Source organism: Micropterus dolomieu, linkage group LG09 (genome assembly GCF_021292245.1).
Source record: "Micropterus dolomieu isolate WLL.071019.BEF.003 ecotype Adirondacks linkage group LG09, ASM2129224v1, whole genome shotgun sequence".
NCBI classification, from domain to species: domain Eukaryota; kingdom Metazoa; phylum Chordata; class Actinopteri; order Centrarchiformes; family Centrarchidae; genus Micropterus; species Micropterus dolomieu.
In genome coordinates this window covers 8,347,107-8,363,488 of record NC_060158.1, presented here as the reverse complement: position 1 = coordinate 8,363,488, position 16,382 = coordinate 8,347,107, and the positions used below count along the sequence as shown (strand labels likewise).

The 16,382-nt window shown below is 40.0% G+C and overlaps 3 protein-coding genes across 6 annotated transcripts; 1 reads left to right on the top strand and 2 right to left on the bottom strand.

Annotated features, from left to right (window-relative positions):
• Positions 1–2,093: 2,093 nt before the first annotated feature.
• LOC123977221 (apolipoprotein A-IV-like) lies at positions 2,094–3,737 on the bottom strand. Of its 3 annotated transcripts, XM_046059805.1 has the most exons (4): positions 3,637–3,737; positions 3,499–3,552; positions 3,256–3,409; positions 2,094–2,787 (listed from the first exon to the last, which is right to left on the bottom strand). In XM_046059805.1, the coding sequence occupies exons 2-4, from the start codon at positions 3,536–3,538 to the stop codon at positions 2,208–2,210; spliced, it is 774 nt and encodes a 257-aa protein (XP_045915761.1). In that variant the 5' UTR covers positions 3,539–3,552; positions 3,637–3,737; the 3' UTR covers positions 2,094–2,207. The 3 variants fall into 3 exon arrangements, with proteins under 3 accessions (XP_045915761.1, XP_045915762.1, XP_045915763.1); XM_046059806.1 differs by lacking the exon at positions 3,637–3,737 and having other exon boundaries at positions 3,499–3,553; XM_046059807.1 differs by lacking the exon at positions 3,637–3,737 and having other exon boundaries at positions 3,256–3,406.
• On the top strand, positions 3,321–7,459 carry LOC123977222 (apolipoprotein A-IV-like). Of its 2 annotated transcripts, none has more exons than XM_046059809.1 (5): positions 3,321–3,906; positions 6,257–6,365; positions 6,465–6,512; positions 6,594–6,744; positions 6,841–7,459. In XM_046059809.1, exons 3-5 carry the CDS (start codon positions 6,479–6,481, stop codon positions 7,418–7,420), a joined length of 765 nt encoding a protein of 254 aa, XP_045915765.1. In that variant the 5' UTR covers positions 3,321–3,906; positions 6,257–6,365; positions 6,465–6,478; the 3' UTR covers positions 7,421–7,459. The 2 variants fall into 2 exon arrangements, with proteins under 2 accessions (XP_045915765.1, XP_045915764.1); XM_046059808.1 differs by having other exon boundaries at positions 6,189–6,365.
• A 1,504-nt stretch (positions 7,460–8,963) lies between these two features.
• tomm40l (translocase of outer mitochondrial membrane 40 homolog, like) lies at positions 8,964–15,737 on the bottom strand. The gene is made up of 10 exons (XM_046058438.1): positions 15,613–15,737; positions 14,386–14,597; positions 12,839–12,906; positions 12,441–12,533; positions 12,242–12,343; positions 11,668–11,773; positions 11,360–11,482; positions 10,773–10,849; positions 10,264–10,366; positions 8,964–9,743 (listed from the first exon to the last, which is right to left on the bottom strand). Exons 2-10 carry the CDS (start codon positions 14,594–14,596, stop codon positions 9,604–9,606), a joined length of 1,023 nt encoding a protein of 340 aa, XP_045914394.1. The 5' UTR covers position 14,597; positions 15,613–15,737; the 3' UTR covers positions 8,964–9,603.
• Positions 15,738–16,382: the final 645 nt, after the last annotated feature.

Below are 16,382 nucleotides of genomic sequence, written 5' to 3'. Positions count from 1 at the left end.
ATCTGGGTGTAGTCATGGACTCAGACCTGAGTTTCAGCAGCCACTTTAAGACAATTACAAAGTCAGCCTACTATCACCTGAAGAGTATATCAAGGATTAAAGGACTTATGTCTCAGCATGACCTGGAAAAACTTGTCCATGCATTCATTTTCAGTAGACTCGATTACTGTAACGGTGTCTTTACAGCAGTGGTTCTCAAACCTTTTCCCGTCAAGGACCCCTAAACTGACACAAATTAGACCACGGACCGTCATGTGATAAGATTTTGTCCCAGGATTGCCCATATGGTAGGATTTTGGCTTTAGATGTTTTATTCCAGAAAGTGTATGAAATCCATGACCAAAATAGTCATTCGTTCGGTCACAATGTCACTTATGGACATAGGTGTCATTTATACTGGGGACACTCTGCACATGTCCCCACCACTTTTTGAAATGACTAATTTTGTCCCCACCACTTTTTTAGAGCACTATTTTTTATATAGCTTGCAGTTAAACAACAAATGAAAATGCCTTTAGAGGTTTATTTTCTCATTAAGAAAACATGCAATGCAATTAAAATATGGAAGAAACAAGTGTGCATTGTCCAATAATAGTAATTTAAGCTTTATAAAAACAAGCTACAGATGATAAAATGAACTAAAAACGTGCATGCATCAGTAACTTTTTGGCCAAGTTTTCCATTCTCTCCCTGTGAACATGACAAAAGAGGAGAGAAGACTAAATCATGTCTACATATCCCCTGCTTTACAGTTCTCCCTAAAACATCGATCAGACAACTGCAGCTGAGTCCTCACAAAGACCAAAAAAGTGTATCACATCACTCCAGTTCTGAGGTCTTTTCACTAGCTTCCTGTCTGTCAGAGGATTGATTATAAAATGTGCTGTTAGTTTATAAAGCACTGAATGGTTATGGTCATCATCCAGACCTCTCAGGTCATCTGGGATCAGGTCATGGAGAAGCAGCGTTCAGTTCTTATGCTCCATGTATCTGGAACAAACTCCCAGAAAACTGCAGGTCTGCTGAAACTCTCACTTCTTTTAAATCAAGACGGAAGACTTTTGTTTTACCGCTGTCTTTTATTCAATCAAATATTAAGCTTTTGATTAATAACTTATACTACACTGTAGCTTTTACTGTCCTGTTTTATCCTGTTTTTATTTTCTATTAAACTCTTTAAATTTTTTAATCTAAATGCATTTTTATATGGTCCACTGTTGCTTTTATGTAAAGCACTTTGAGTTACCTTGTTGCTGAAATGTGCTATTCAAATAAACATGCCTTGCCAATGGTGAAACAGTTACAAACCCAATTCCAGCATGCAGGGTAGCCTGTATGGCAGGCCATTGCATTTTCTCCAGTTAAAGGACACTTCATTATGTTTTAACTACCGTAAGGGCATGCAAGAGGGACCCTTTGCAGCTTTTGATTATTTAGGAGACCACATAACGTTTGCTGAACAGCAGTCAATGTGGCCATAAGCAGCAATGATAAGTTCAATGGTAAAGCTTAACAAGAGCACAAGTAGTTGCTATAATGTTTACAAACTGACTCAGTTAATGTAAATCTGTAAATCACTTACACAGAAAAATGTATTTAAAGTTTTCTACTGACTGTAGCAGCAAAAGCCCTCACAGTACTGAATTGAACAAGTGTGTGTGTTTATGAATTGAACTTTTCATTCTTAAGAGATAAATATTTAAGTTTATATTAAGTTATATATTCTTTGCTTTTATTTACCTTTGTGAGATTATCTTTGACGCATGAATGCCTCTGTTTAAAAATGCTAGACATAGTTACATTCCTGAACGTTTAGCCCCCAAATCCATCGATCGATCGTCAATCGCTTATTCTGCGGCCCGGGGGTCGCGCTATCCATTGGACCACTGGGCCGCCCTAGCCCCCAAATGCTATTTTTAAAAATTATTCTTCAGATATGAATATAAGTGACAGCATAAAACACATTTAACCTGTTTATTGTTATTGTATTGCAGATGGCAGCTTATAGTTATAAGTAAGTTATAGTTAAATACTGACATTACTTAGAAGGTTGTTTTTCACAGCATCTTTCATCAACATACAAACATAGAAAATGAGGTATTGCACTTTTTATCTGTCCCATGAACACCACGCTCATTCAGCAGAGATAATTAACAATCAGGCAGTAGAAACAATACATAACTGAGTAATTATAGATGTTAGTCCGTTTATTTGGTCAACTTAGTGAAGGACTCCCACAGAGCAGCCAGCTTTGTCTTCAGGTTCTGGGTGTTGGCGTCCAGCTTGGCCCTCAGCTCCTCTCCGTATGGAGCCAGGTTCTGCTGGATCTCCTGGGTTTTCTGGGTCAGCTGGGTCTCAAAGCTCTGGGCCAAGGGGATCATGCTCCTCTGAAACTCCTCCAGGCTCTGCTCCATCTTCTCCTTCATCTCCTCGGTGTAGGGAACCATCTGGGCCTGCAGCTCGTTCACGCGATTATCCAGCTGCCCCTTCAGCTCCCGGCTTTTCTGCAGCAGGACAGCCTTCAGGGCCTCTGGGTCCATGGCCTCAGCGTAGGGGGCCGCCTCCTTCTTCAGATCCTCCACCTGCCTCTGGACGTGCGCCACCATCTCCTCAGCGTACGGCTGCAGCTGAGTTTCCACGGTGGTCAGATCCTTCTCCAGACGGGCCCTCAGCTGCTCAGCCTGCTGGGAAAATGCAGTCATGAAGTCCTGGGTCAGAGGAGCCACCCGAGTACGGAGAGCGTCGGTGAGCTTGTTGACGGCGTTGGTGCTCTCAGAGATGAGGGTGCTGCAGAGACACACAGACTTTAAATTAAGCAATTTAAATGTAAACATGTTCTGGTTCTCCTCTATGACAGTAAACTGAATATGTTTAGGTTGTGGCCAAAACAAGACATTAGAGGAGGTCATCTTGGGCTTTAGGAAACACTGATCAACATTTTATAGACCAAACAACTAATCGATTAATCAAGAAAATAATGGCCAGATTAATCAAGACTGAAAATAATCGTTAGTTGCAACCTTATTCATCATCTTCTCAAAGATGAACTACAAATTATTCAAACAAAAATCAGTGATGAATAAACTTCCCAATTAGCTTATTAGGTTACTAGAGTAATGAACAAAAATGAACAAACAACTTTCTGTTTTACTTTTTGCTCTCTTACCGGACTGGTTTAAAGTGGGCAGGGCTCAATAAGAAAACCCCTCAAATATGAAAAGTTAATAATCTTTAACAAGCGCATCTTCAACTCACTTCACTTCCTTTCCCAGCTCCGACTGTCTGATCTGCTGCAGGGAGTCCTCGGCCGTCATGGTTGCCTTGGAGACGTAGTCCCAGAAAGCATCTTTCACCATGTCGACCCGCCGCTCGGGCTGGTTTTGCCACAAAATATTGGCATTGCAACCTGCTGAAAGCCCGGAGGCGACGAAGCATTTATTGTCACATCTTGTTCCAACTTTTTACAAGTTGAGTTTCACCTAAATCAGCAAACCTTACCAGTGAAAACAGCGAGGGCGAGCACCAGGAGGACCTTCATGGCTGACACTGCAGCTTAAAAACAAGCATGCAAAATTAGCTTTTTGTTGTTATTTATCTCGCAACCTGCAAAGTGACATCCTCTTACTGCTGTCTTACCTGTGTGGATGAGCTGGCTGTTTGGTCAGGGAGCTGCTGAGTACAGAGAGTGTGTTCTGCACTGCTCATGGCTGAGTATATAAAGGCTGCTGAGTCCTGTAGAGGAGACACAGGAGTAAAGTCCACCGCTGAGTGATGCTGTCACTACTGCTTCCACATCACAACAGTGCCAACAGTGGAAAATCAGGGAGGACATCACCACTACCTGATAAAACCCTCATGTACATTATACATTATGCAGACAGCTTTCAGAGTAAAGATTTCGCTCAGGTATTTTATTATAAAGAAATCTGTTGTAATGTCTTTTAAATGTCTTTAAACATATTAATTGAAACTTGATTTTGTTGCCAAAAGTTTGAGACTGTAGTGAACACTCAGTAATTGGAAAAATTGGAAAATAAATATAACTGATAATAAGAATTACTTGAAAAACAGTCTGCAGCCTCTCTGAGGCACTTTAAGCTAAATGCTACCTTTAGCATGCTAACATGTTCACAGCATCTGCACTTCCTCCCACTAAACAATTTGAAATTGTTTTTTTCTAGTCTAGTAAAATTGATAGAAAGATGTGTAGAGAAATATCCAGGCAACTGCTGCTTTGATAAATATCCCTCTGTATGCTGCGCCTAAATGTTTTTTTTTTAATCTTCTCTAACCTTTTTGCTTTTGACCTGTGATTTTCAACTGATAGCCCCTCTTTCTTTGTTAATTTGTTTGTTGTTCGGCATTGTTTATTGGGCTCTTGTCATTTACACTGACCAGAATCATATTATAGCCTACGATTTAAGTTTTTGTTTGTTTATTTGATAGGGACAGTGCTAACATTAAAATTGCAACCTAAAATATACACAGGAAATATACAATATCACAGAATGTATATAAAGCCATCAGGTAGATTACACATTAACCAGGGTGCATTTAATTCAAATTAGTGAAACAACAGTCAGGAGACATGATTTTGGGTTACTCATTTATGACATGCGTAAAGACGGTGATGATCTCAACAGTCAGCAGATAAGACTACGAGGTTGTTAATATTTCACTCTGTTGTGACATACGATTCAATCACTGCATTGTTTCTGTTGATTACTCTATTGTTACTTATGAAGGACAGTAAACATATTGATTCAGCTGAATGTCAACTTTACGTAGACAAGCTATTGTTTTCAGACGTTTTATATGTCAGTGAATTGTGAGCAGGACTTTGATCCAGTTCTGAACTGCAGATTACCGTTACGAAGGAATGTTATGTTTTCTTGTACAATGATTCCCTTCTGACAAACTGATAAGACGTATGAGCTAAAGTCTTCCTCCCAGGAGAAACTACTGAGAAACGCCCAGGTGTTTTCATATGACGCACACGTAGACCTTGAAACTAGTTACAGGTGCATCTCAAAAAAGGCTTAAAATATTTCACTTTATGTGTAATGAATCTAGAATATACTGTGTGGAAGTTTCACATTTTCAATTCAATTACAGGAAAAAAGTTACTTTTCCACAACATTTTCAGGAATACTTAGGACGATAGTCCTTGTTGCCAAAAATGCCTCACAGAAGACCTATTTAGACCAATTTGTGCTTTTTGTGCCTCCTCCTCAGTGTTCTGTCTACTTTAGGCCTTTTATTACAGATTTTAGTTAGTAAGTAAGTAGGTCAAATTTATTTAATGTAGCACCTTTCACAGAGAAAGTCACAAATATTAATAAAATTAATAATGAAAGCAACAATACAACAGTGGAGCAATCAGACAATCATACATAAGCATCAAACATTATAAAAGGCATCAATCCATATAATCAATGTATTTGTGGCACATCAATAATCAAAAGGCACATGAATATTTTACCCACAAGTCCAGTGCACACAGGTGCAGGTGAGCTAATGACATCAGTAACATTTATGTATTGCCTCTGTAACTGCTGATACTTCTGTGCTTCTTTTTGCTTAAAGCTGCAATAATCATTTTTTTTACATTAGCAAAAAGTTAAATGACTTGGTGTTATATGAAACATATCACTCGTAGTGACGAACCAACAGAGCATTTTCATGCAACTCATCAGTTCATTGCAGCTGTATAGAGGTTTTTAACACCTTTCAGCTCATTGTCTTAGCGTTCTCATCAACCTAATTTAAGCTCTAAATACTCACTGTACTCTATCTGCTAAGCACCAAATGACAGACAGACAAACTTAGAGACAAGGTGGTGAACATAGTGGAGCATTTAGCGGCTAAAGAGCCAGATATTTCCCTCAAGAGTTGGTAGAGATTAAAAAAAGAGCTAAAAGGAGAGCGAATATTGGACTCATCGCCACGGGGCCAGACACAATGACTCCAGATGCTAATGTTGCTCTGTATCTGCTGGATGTGTTTGCTAATGAGTTAGCCATACCAACTTTGCACTGCCCCCAAGATGCCAACAAAAATCAATCAATACAGCTTTAGGTTTGGGGCCTTTTCCTTACATTTATTTGCTACTTTAAAATTGAAGTTAATGCATGACTACTTTAAAAGATTGCTTAACCCATTCAGATGCCAGAGAATTTGTCTCACAGGATGAAAAAGGCGATGACACTTAAATTATGACGTGGAATGAGAGTAGTGACAAGAATCCGTCCAGCAGGGCAACCGGAGAAGGACTTTACCCTTCAATATGGCTATATAGACTCTGAACGGCCGTCTGCACAACACAAGTCATCAGACACAGAGTGAGGAAGAGACACCTCTGCAAGGTAACACCTTTTGTTATTATTATTAGAACATGTTTCATAAATTCATGACTAAATTAACGGCCATTTTTTTAAATCACATTTATTTTCTTTATCCAACAGAGTCAAATTCCATCATGAAGGTACTTGTGGTTCTCGCACTTTTCTCTGGTGAGTTTTTCCTTTGAATAAAAGACAGATCCGTGTATACCAAAACTTTTATAGGTGCTAAATCTGCTGTTTTCTGCACAGTTTGCAATGCCAACATCCTGTGGCAGGAGCCGCCCAAGACCAGTCTGGACATTGTGAAAAATGCTTTTTGGGACTACGTTGCTAAGGCAACACAAACGGCCGAAGACTCCCTGACCCAGATCAGACAGTCTGAGCTGGGACAGGAAGTGAAGTAAGATTCAAAGTGATAAAGAAGCCCAATGACATTAGAAATATAGTGTACGTTTCAATTTAATAACTGTTTTGTCTTTCTTACTGTGTTTGTCAGTGCCAGGATCTCTCAGAGCGCCGACACAGTGAATCAGTACGTCGCTGCTCTGCAAACTCAGGTGGCTCCTCTGACGCAGGACTTCATGAATCAGTTTTCCCAGCAGGCTGAGCAGCTGAAGGCACGCCTGGAGAAGGATCTGACCACCGTGAGCACTAACCTCCAGCCCTACGCTGAGGAGATGGTGGCGCACGTCCAGAGGCAGGTGGAGGAGCTGAAGAAGGAGGCGGCCCCCTACGCTGAGGCCATGGATCCCGAGGCCCTGAAGGCCGTCCTGCTACAGAAGAGCCAGGAGCTGAGGGGGCAGCTGGATAATCGCGTGAATGAGCTGCAGGCCCAGATGGTTCCCTACACCGAGGAGATGAAGGAGAAGATGGAGCAGAGCCTGGAGGAGTTTCAGAGGAGCATGATCCCCTTGGCCCAGAGCTTTGAGACCCAGCTGACCCAGAAAACCCAGGAGATCCAGCAGAACCTGGCTCCATACGGAGAGGAGCTGAAGTCCAAGCTGGACGCCAGCGCTCAGGACCTGCAGGCTCAGCTGGCTGTTCTGTTGGAGAGTTTCACCAAGAAGACCCAGTAAATGGGATCCACCATCAGCCTCCACACACCAAATATTTAACTCTACCATCTCATTAAATAAAAATGTAACAAAGAAGTTCAGACTGTTGGTGTCTTTATTAACATGGATGACTTTTTCACAGATGAGTGATTCAAACCCAGAGACAGTGTTACTGTATTTACACAATACATTGCTGAGCAAGTTTTTATTCCTGTGTTGGGTTTGACAGTTAGAAACCAACACTACCCATTACAAAAAAAAGCATCTGACCAAATTACTGTCTCTCACAGGTTCATCCTGTGTTAGCAAACACACTACTGAAGGGCGTTTGGGCAACATGCTAAAGGATTACAAAATGTGATTTAAAACAAAAAACTTTTCTGTGCTCATGCTTTACTTAAACTCAACTGTCACAACCTGGCTCAACAGTATGTGACAAAAAAGGGAAACCACAGTCTGAAAATACTAGATATTTTAATAAGTAAAATAAACATTTGTAGGTGTTTGTCAGGTCAGTATGCATGGAGTGTATGTGTGAGTGGAGTGTATGGGTGTATAACACAAAGAAACAAAACAGAATCAGTTGGCAGGCCAGGAGAAGAGACAGTCAAATTATCATGCAGGATCCTTTACAGCCACCTGAGCAGGTGGGGCTCAGGTGTGTTGAATCTCACACAAAGTATCAGCTCCACCCACCAACTGCCTACCTATAGATACACAGCAAGATACAAAGAACAAAAGAGGGCACAAACCTAGGGCCGTCACAGAGTTCCCTCTGAAAGTCTACAGTCACCTATGCAGGAGTTGGAATGCGCACACTGCGAATACATAACAAGTATCTTTCCTGCATGTGCATTTAAAAAAAACAACATAAACATACGTTTAAAAATGGTTTTCAATGTCATTACCAGATTCATGAATGCATTTCACAAATTCCAACTCAAATCAGAGCAGCAGACTAATCGGACTTCCTCTTAATATATTTATTTACGCTAATAAAGGGCACGCAGGGACCCCAATTATTTACAAAAAGGTTTTCTTACTTAGTAAAGTCCAACACTTCACGAGCAGTATCAAACAATCTTTTTTTTTTTTTTTTTAAACGAAAGGTCGCACACGTAATCCTTAAAAAGAAAACCCAAAAAACTTGGATCTAATGGTGTTCATACAATAATATATTCTATAATATATATTTCAAAATTTGTATTTATTTAAAAGGCCATAAGCACTGACAAACTGTGCCAACATTTAAGGTAAAGATAGGAAATCGAGGTGCAAATAAATTACTAGTGTTCACAGTGAAGGAGTAACCGAATGTCATTTTACTGGATAATGGCTGGTCAAGATTGTGGGAACGATGAATGGCATGTAGATGTTGCTGGAGACATTTCTCATGTCTTTCCCCCACTTTTGTGTAAATTGAAATTGTTTTTAGTTTGGTTTTCTACTCTCCGTTTTCAGTACCTGGATCAGTGGTTTAAAATGTTAGACTGACTTAAAAAAAAAAAAAAAAAAAAAGATAGAAAAGTAGACGAGATGACTGAAGGAAACGACCAAACACATGCAGTTTTTGTAAGAAATGTTATTTATCCGTTTCCAAGAGGTATATACACAGGTCATATATATACGGTTCCATATGTTTATAACATAAAAAAAAAGGCAACAAAACAAGTGATGGGTTGTACACGTGACATGCGGTACAGTACACTACTTCCTGATAGCTGGTAAACTTGTCTTTAACCAATAAATCACCTTTAAACAAGCAAATGACAACAAATCCATTCACTGCACGCCAAGACAGACTTTACAGTAAAAAAAACAAACAAAAGAACATGAATAAAATTCAAAACTGGACAGGCACTGAACTCAGTGACAAACAAAGAGCTCTGTGATTCTGTAATGTCTCTTAATGTGTTACGTCTTTCTACAGTCCAAATTCCTGACCAATCACATGTTACACTTCTAATCAATCAGACAATTCATCTTATAGCATTAAATGCATTGGATTTACATTATTCCCTTCTAATCACCAACATTTGATGTGACACAGTCTGGGAAACCAATAACATGATATTGGCAGAGTCGAGTGACAGAATGAGGTGATGGGACACAAGTGTTGCACGTGGTATAATCTGCTTGTCCATAGTGAGTCTGTCTGTTCTGGGAAGTCAGTCTGCGGGTCGATAACCTGCGGCTCAGTCAGTCTAACCGATAGTGACACCAAAACCACACTGGAACTTGTTCTTGCGGTGGTTGAGGAAGGTGCAGAGGACCAGAGAGAGCGGCAGCGGGAGCAACTTCTTTTCTAACGTTGCACCAACGACCCAGTTACTATCTACTGAACCTGAAAGGATAGGAATAGGAGACGGAGAAGATGGTTTAATTATCAAGATCAATACATTTCATAAAAACATGTCTGCACATATGTATGCCTGTGTCATTTAAAAAATGCATTCTAAAGAAAAAGTAACAACACAAAATCATTTGTATATAGGCCATTTTTCTGTGGCAATATCCAACTTCTCCTTAGGATTTTTTCCCTTTTCCCTCTCTTGGAAAACTCAGTTTCAATTCAAATATGCATCATTTGCATGACATTTCACAGACAACGCCGAGGAACAGTAACAATTCTTGAACGAATAGTTCGGTCATTTTATCTGTCTACAAACACAGTGAGGATCCAGGATACAGTCACCTGCTGTTTAACAAAGGCTTGTAAATCCATCAACTCCTACAATATAATAATAAGTAATAAACATTTAGATTTTCCTTTGGCTGGTAAAAAAAGTCTTTGTACAGCTGTGGTAATGAATGCACTGTATATTTAAGTTTTTCCCCTGACATCGAGTGCACACACGTGGTACCTTTAAACAGTAAATTGGCTTTAGGCACGTCTAGCTGGTAGCCGAATGACACACTGGTGTCTTGCATGCGGGTGCTCGCCTCAAACTCCACACCGACCTGCAACTGTTGAAGAGACAGACTGTTAGATCATGATGAATGCAGATACACGAAAAATGCTATAAGCAAGGATACACAAACAGGTAAAACACAGTCAGGGAGCATTTACATTAAACATATGTAATTATCAAGGAGGTTGGGTTTACTGCACGCACACACACACACACACACACACACTATTTGAAAGCCAGTACTACATATATACTAAAGTAACAGAACATCTGGACTCATTTTTTGAAGGAAGTCATATGTCCTCCTCAAAAGAGAAATAAATATATGAATATAAGAAATATTGATTCCTAAGGTGAATTTTCTCTCACCTAAAACTGCCTCAATAATCAGCCATGTGGTCTTCTAACCAAATTAAACACTGAGTCTGACAAATGGGAAAAATAAAAGGCAGCAAAGTTACCTGCTCATTGGCTTTGTGATAGTATGAAGCATGAGCCCCCGCTGAGCCGAGTGTCAAAGTGGCGATGTAGTTACTGCCTGTGCAGGGGGAGATCAAGTCAATACTAGTTTAACAAAAAATAAATAAACAAATATATGGTCTCATTAAAGAGGTGGTATTATGCTCATTTTCAGGTTCATAATCTTATTTAGGGGTTGTACCAGAACAGGTTTACATGGTTTAATTTTCAAAAAACACCATATTTTTTGTCATACTGCACATTGCTGCAGCTCCTCATCTCACCCTGTGTTGAAGGCTTAGTTTTAGCTATGTAGTGATACATCTCGTCTCTAAATGATCTTTGTTGGGAGTTGCACATGCACAGTTCCTAGTTAAGGACTACTAGCCTACTAGCAGAGTTTTCTGTGGGAGATGGACTTTGGGCTTTTTCACTTTACAAACCTGTTGTTACATGCACAAAAAAGATATACAACTCAATAAAGGAGAGGGAAAAAGCCAAAAACCACAATACCACCTCTTTAAGTCTGAGTAAATAGGATCCAGGAGAAGCTATGAGTCCAGTCAACAGCTTACATAAAATGTCTCACCTGTGTATCTGCCAACTAACGACATCACTGCGCCTTCCTCTCCTGGCCTTCGGTGGTAAACCAGCTCCCCTCCCAGAGCCAGAGCCGGCGTTATGGACTGGAGGTAGTGTGTTACAACAATACCTGATGGGCGGACAACAGCAAGATTATATGAGGTTGTTTTGGTCAACATAGATATCTACTTTTGGAAAATCAAAAACTATCCTAACACATTTGCAGACATAACCCAATTTTAGTCGTTGGATTACAAAACGGTAACTTTTCAGCAGACAGGATCCTCTATGCAGCATTACTCACTGAAGACCTACCAGAGCCAACAAGGACATCTGGGTTTCCGAGAGTAATCGTTGCAGTAAAATCTTCTCCCCGGATCTCAGCATCGCCTTGCCAGTTCACAAACTTCTGCTGTTGTGTCTGCAGACATCACAGATTTTCACAAAGTTAACACTTTACCAGACTACATTTTGAAGATTGATAGAGATTTTTTTTAAAAATCTGATCAAGTCACGTCATAACATCACATATGCAAGCATTTTTGGTAAAGATCTGTTTAATTTGATTATTTAAGAATTGTGATCAAGACATTTTACATTGTAAAAAAAAATATAACCAAAGAAAATACTTTTCAGTGCTCCCTGGTGGACAAACTTTGTAATGAGGCAACTGAATCTAAATTTAATGGAATTTTTATATGCCAATGCAATTTATCTGCGAAAAGGCTAGGCAGATTTATCACTCTAGCTCCGGTTTACATCATGCATGCTGAGAGAAATCAGGAAAATTAAAAAGAAATAAAATAGAAGAAGTATACTAGTACACTATGGTCAGGTTACAGTGGTATTAAAGTTATTTAAACAGGGATTTAAAAGAAATTGGTTTTACCTGGAAGGCCAATTTGGATCGTATTCTGTTGGAGACCTGGTGGATGATCTGCGCGTTAAGGCTGCCACTGTTGTCCATGTCTCCCACCATGACCGGAAAAAACTGAACAAAAAAAGAGCAGAGCATTTATGTCACAGTTCATATATAAAAGAAAATATAAACGTCAGATGAGATTCACAGTGATTTTACTGCAGCATACCTCTGCTGGACCTGCTTGCTTTAATCCAACGTATGTAGCACCAAACCTGTAGGTGGAATCTCCCATAGTGCTCAGCAGCACAGTGTGATTCACCTTAAGGAGGGTTTAAAAACAAGGACACAATTAAAAACGTTTGCACTTCACTTTCTTTATTCTTTAGTTGAACTGATTTTATCATTGCTTATTTATTTTCACACTACCAAAAGACTGATGAACCTGCGTTTAACAAGGCACCAACATGTAGATCAATTATCAGTTTTGAGAGGTCAGTGGATGTGTTCCAGACTAAAGTCTTATAAAAAAGAGCTTATCACACAGTCAGAATATATTTTGTGTATCAGTTAGTCTTAAAAACAGTCCTGATTTGTGTAGTAAAAATTTCTAGTGTAAAAACTGACCTGAAAGTGGTTACTAAGGCCCTTGTTGACCACCAGCCTGACGCCTTCCATCTGCATGGGGAAAACCTCTGAGAACAAAAACACATGCAGATAAGACACACAGGAAATTCACACTGCAGGCACTTTTAGGATATTCTGGATTTTAAAATCCAATATTCCAATAAATCTGCAGGCATTCTTTTCAGAAACACATAACATAAACAAAGATTATTCCTAACATTTGCTATGTGTAGTTAACAGACCTCAGCAAGATTAAATGTAATAACACAGCTTAAAATTAAACTTTGTATATTGTTATAAATAGTACTTTGAACTAAAGCCCCTTTTCCACTGCACAGTACCAGCTTGACTCGCCTCAACTCTACTTCTTTTGGTTTTCTATTGTGGAAAAGTTGTACCTGTAGCTGCTACCAGGTACTTTTTTTCGTATCACCTCCGTCGAGGATTCAAGCGAGCTGAGGCGATTCTAAAATGTAATGTGAAGACACAGCAGACTGCTGACTGGTCAGAGAGAATCGACACTATTCACTGCTTCATTGTGCGCCCTGGACAGAGGCCAGCAGCAGAAAGTATTATATTTTACAATTTTCATACGTTATTTCATCACTAAATCCACTTCTGAGAAGTTTCGAGGTGATAAATCAACTGTGTAGATTTCAAATATTGACAGTTTTACGAGAAGTGATGGCGGAACAAAAATATGCTTGAATATTTTCAGAGTTGAGGAGCTCCGCAAGTGGCTGCGGGAGAAGCCTGTGCCAATCCGCAGGAGGAGCGTATGAGGCCGGCCAGCCGCCCGCTCACAGAGCCCTCTGCTCCCGTCACACAGACCACTGCAGCAACAACGGCAGAGGAAAACACAGCTGGAAGGTTTTCATACCGCTTATCTGTCTTTACATTCTGAGGAATGTTGAAACGTTTTAACTTAAATCAAGAGAAAGCTGTGTGGATCGCTGGTGTGTGTGTCACATTGATTGGTTGCCTACACACTCAGTCAGCTCTTGTGCTAAACATTACGTGTGGGTCTCCCTTTGTCCAAATTTTTATGTCGCTTCTTTGTTCTGACAAACCAGATGAAAACGACGAGCACTACAACTACTACTTCGTAAGTATTCAACATACTGACAATGTGCTCTGTAGAGCAGTTTGTCTATCTGGGCTACTGCAGAAACTTGGTGACTTTGAGAAACTTTGTGACTTCCATGTAGATAGAAATGACTCATTCTTTATACACCACTGAAAACATAGTTATGGATATTATATTGCATTGCTGTCAATAGATCCTAAATATAACACACTGGAACTTTAACTGACATTTATCGGCTGCTTGAAACGGATTTATCTGCAGTTAGTTCATACGAGCCGATGATATCGGCACAATGATTTCTCAGTCGGGCTCTATTTGCTATGTTCAGAGCTCCATAATGTTCTCACAGACCACATTATGTAACTTTCTTTATATGTAATTTATAACACGGTGTATCTTGAAATGTCTACCCAGTCTTCTATTTTTACTGATTTTCCATTTTAGTGTATATTTTATTTACCTTTGCACTTGCGATGACACTCATCGAATGTTCCCGGGTTAGGCAACGAGTTCTCTTCCTGCTCATGTCCTGAGGCTGCCTCGCTGGGGGTGATAACTGAGGAAACTGGAGGCATCCCAAAGCCTGGCGGCACCGTCAACCCTGGGACGGGAGCACCGCCAGAGGCTGGTGGTGGAGGGTTTGGGGAGCTGGCAGCCAAAACACTGCCCATTCTGCCAGAGAGAAATTAAGGGATAAAGCAAGAGAAAGGGTGACTGACTGGGATGAAAGCTGCATTTGGCTGTTTGTGTCACTGAGTATCAGCAGGTACATCAACACAGGAGATAACATTAAAGCTGTAGATCCGGTTCCTCACATTCTGCATCCTCAAGTTCACATAATGCAACTCAATAGTCTTTCATTAAACCTTCCATACCTGGATCATGCCCATGTCTTTCAAACTCCACATGTCCAATTTTTAATGCAGACCTTTAGTCTACAATGAAGCATTCATGCCCTGAAGGAGAGATGGTCACCTCAACACACCTCATTCACCTCAAGACAGTTGTATGACTGCAGATTTCTCATTTCAGGCGTCATAAGATGGTGCACTGACATTATAGCAGGCACTTTTATATCATTAAAAGCCAAGTCAGAAATATACAAGCTTTCAGACATTTCCCATTTAACAAGAACACAGCATACCATGATATCATCAGGGTTATTCACTTAGTATTTAGAAAGCTTTCCTCAGAACAGAAGACGACACTAAACAACCGTGGCCACAGGCTGAGCAATACTTCCTATAATGAGTAGACTGATCTCTATGTGTAATTTACAACCGGTGTGCCCCTTTAACCTTTCACACAGATCATGCTCATTCATATAAAGTTATAGTAGCAGGTAAGAAAAACCGGCTACTAATAACTATCAATAACGTTATGTGATGTACATAGGTAAGACCATCATGATCACTAGCCTCGTTCTGTATTATCTGTAGGTAATGCTTTGAATGAAACCTAACAGTTACCCTCACCTACAAGCCAGGCTGCAAAAGTTAGCTAAGCTAGCTCCCTAGCGCCGTTTGCTAGCTCTTTACTGAGCAGCTTTAACAAACCGCTGGTGAAGGGAATCAAAGGACGTTTTGTGAGATGGCAACTGCCGAAAAAACAGCTTATATGTTATATGTTGATGTTTCCAGTGAAACCGCTTGTTATATAAAGCACACTGGTAACGATTGCTACTCACGTTGTGATTTCCAGAGGACGATACAACCGGAAGTTGAATCCGGCAGCACCGAAGAAGAAGACGTGAGTGACCCTAAAGCCCGCCTATTTTCTCAAGACACGTTATGATTGGATGATGGACCGTGACCCTCAAAAATGATTGGCCGAAACACCTCTCAGTCATTTATCGTGCTTGACGACTCGAAGGCGTGGCTTTGTGTTGGAGATGTCACGCTCATACTGAAACACTATTTGCTAATAGATGTGACGCCCGTTCCAGAGGGGCGGGATGTGATAGTCTGAGGTTATTGATTGGCGGAGAGCCGTAACGTCGGCGGCAGACAGCACAACGCGTGTAGAAGATACCTTCAAGGTCAAATGGCAGTATGGAAAGCCGGTTTTAACACTTATTCCTTCAAACTAATTAGTCGCTCTTTAAAAACTACAAGTACTTATTAGTTACTAGTAACAATTGCCGTTTGACTGCTAACAACTGATTAGATACTTGTACTTCATTTTTGGTTAATAATGACCATTTGATTAATTACTAGTGACTAAATGCACATTTTTGCCAGCAGTTCAGATATCACCTATTCATTAGCTACTAGTAACCATTTCCATTTTGCTAGTCACTATTATTTAGCTACTAGTGCTTATTTTTATGGCAATAAAAAAAAAAAAAAAAAACAAGTATACTTGGCGTTCCTGATGCTGTATTAATTCCCCCCCCCCCCTAGTAAATATCTTAACAAAAACATTGGTAATAGTCCTTTAAAAATGGCTTACACACCA

Coding starts and splice junctions, on each gene's coding strand:
- LOC123977222 (XM_046059809.1), top strand. CDS start 6,479: ATGAAGGTACTTGTGGTTCTCGCACTTTTCTCTG. Junction 6,513..6,593: donor GGTTCTCGCACTTTTCTCTG/GTGAGTTTTTCC, acceptor TTTTCTGCACAG/TTTGCAATGCCAACATCCTG. Junction 6,745..6,840: donor GAGCTGGGACAGGAAGTGAA/GTAAGATTCAAA, acceptor TGTGTTTGTCAG/TGCCAGGATCTCTCAGAGCG.
- LOC123977221 (XM_046059805.1), bottom strand. CDS start 3,538: ATGAAGGTCCTCCTGGTGCTCGCCCTCGCTGTTTTCACTG. Junction 3,410..3,498: donor CGCCCTCGCTGTTTTCACTG/GTAAGGTTTGCT, acceptor CCGGGCTTTCAG/CAGGTTGCAATGCCAATATT. Junction 2,788..3,255: donor GAGCTGGGAAAGGAAGTGAA/GTGAGTTGAAGA, acceptor GTGTCTCTGCAG/CACCCTCATCTCTGAGAGCA.
- tomm40l (XM_046058438.1), bottom strand. CDS start 14,596: ATGGGCAGTGTTTTGGCTGCCAGCTCCCCAAACCCTCCACCACCAGCC. Junction 12,344..12,440: donor AGCAAGCAGGTCCAGCAGAG/GTATGCTGCAGT, acceptor TTTTTTGTTCAG/TTTTTTCCGGTCATGGTGGG. Junction 10,367..10,772: donor ATCACAAAGCCAATGAGCAG/GTAACTTTGCTG, acceptor TCTCTTCAACAG/TTGCAGGTCGGTGTGGAGTT.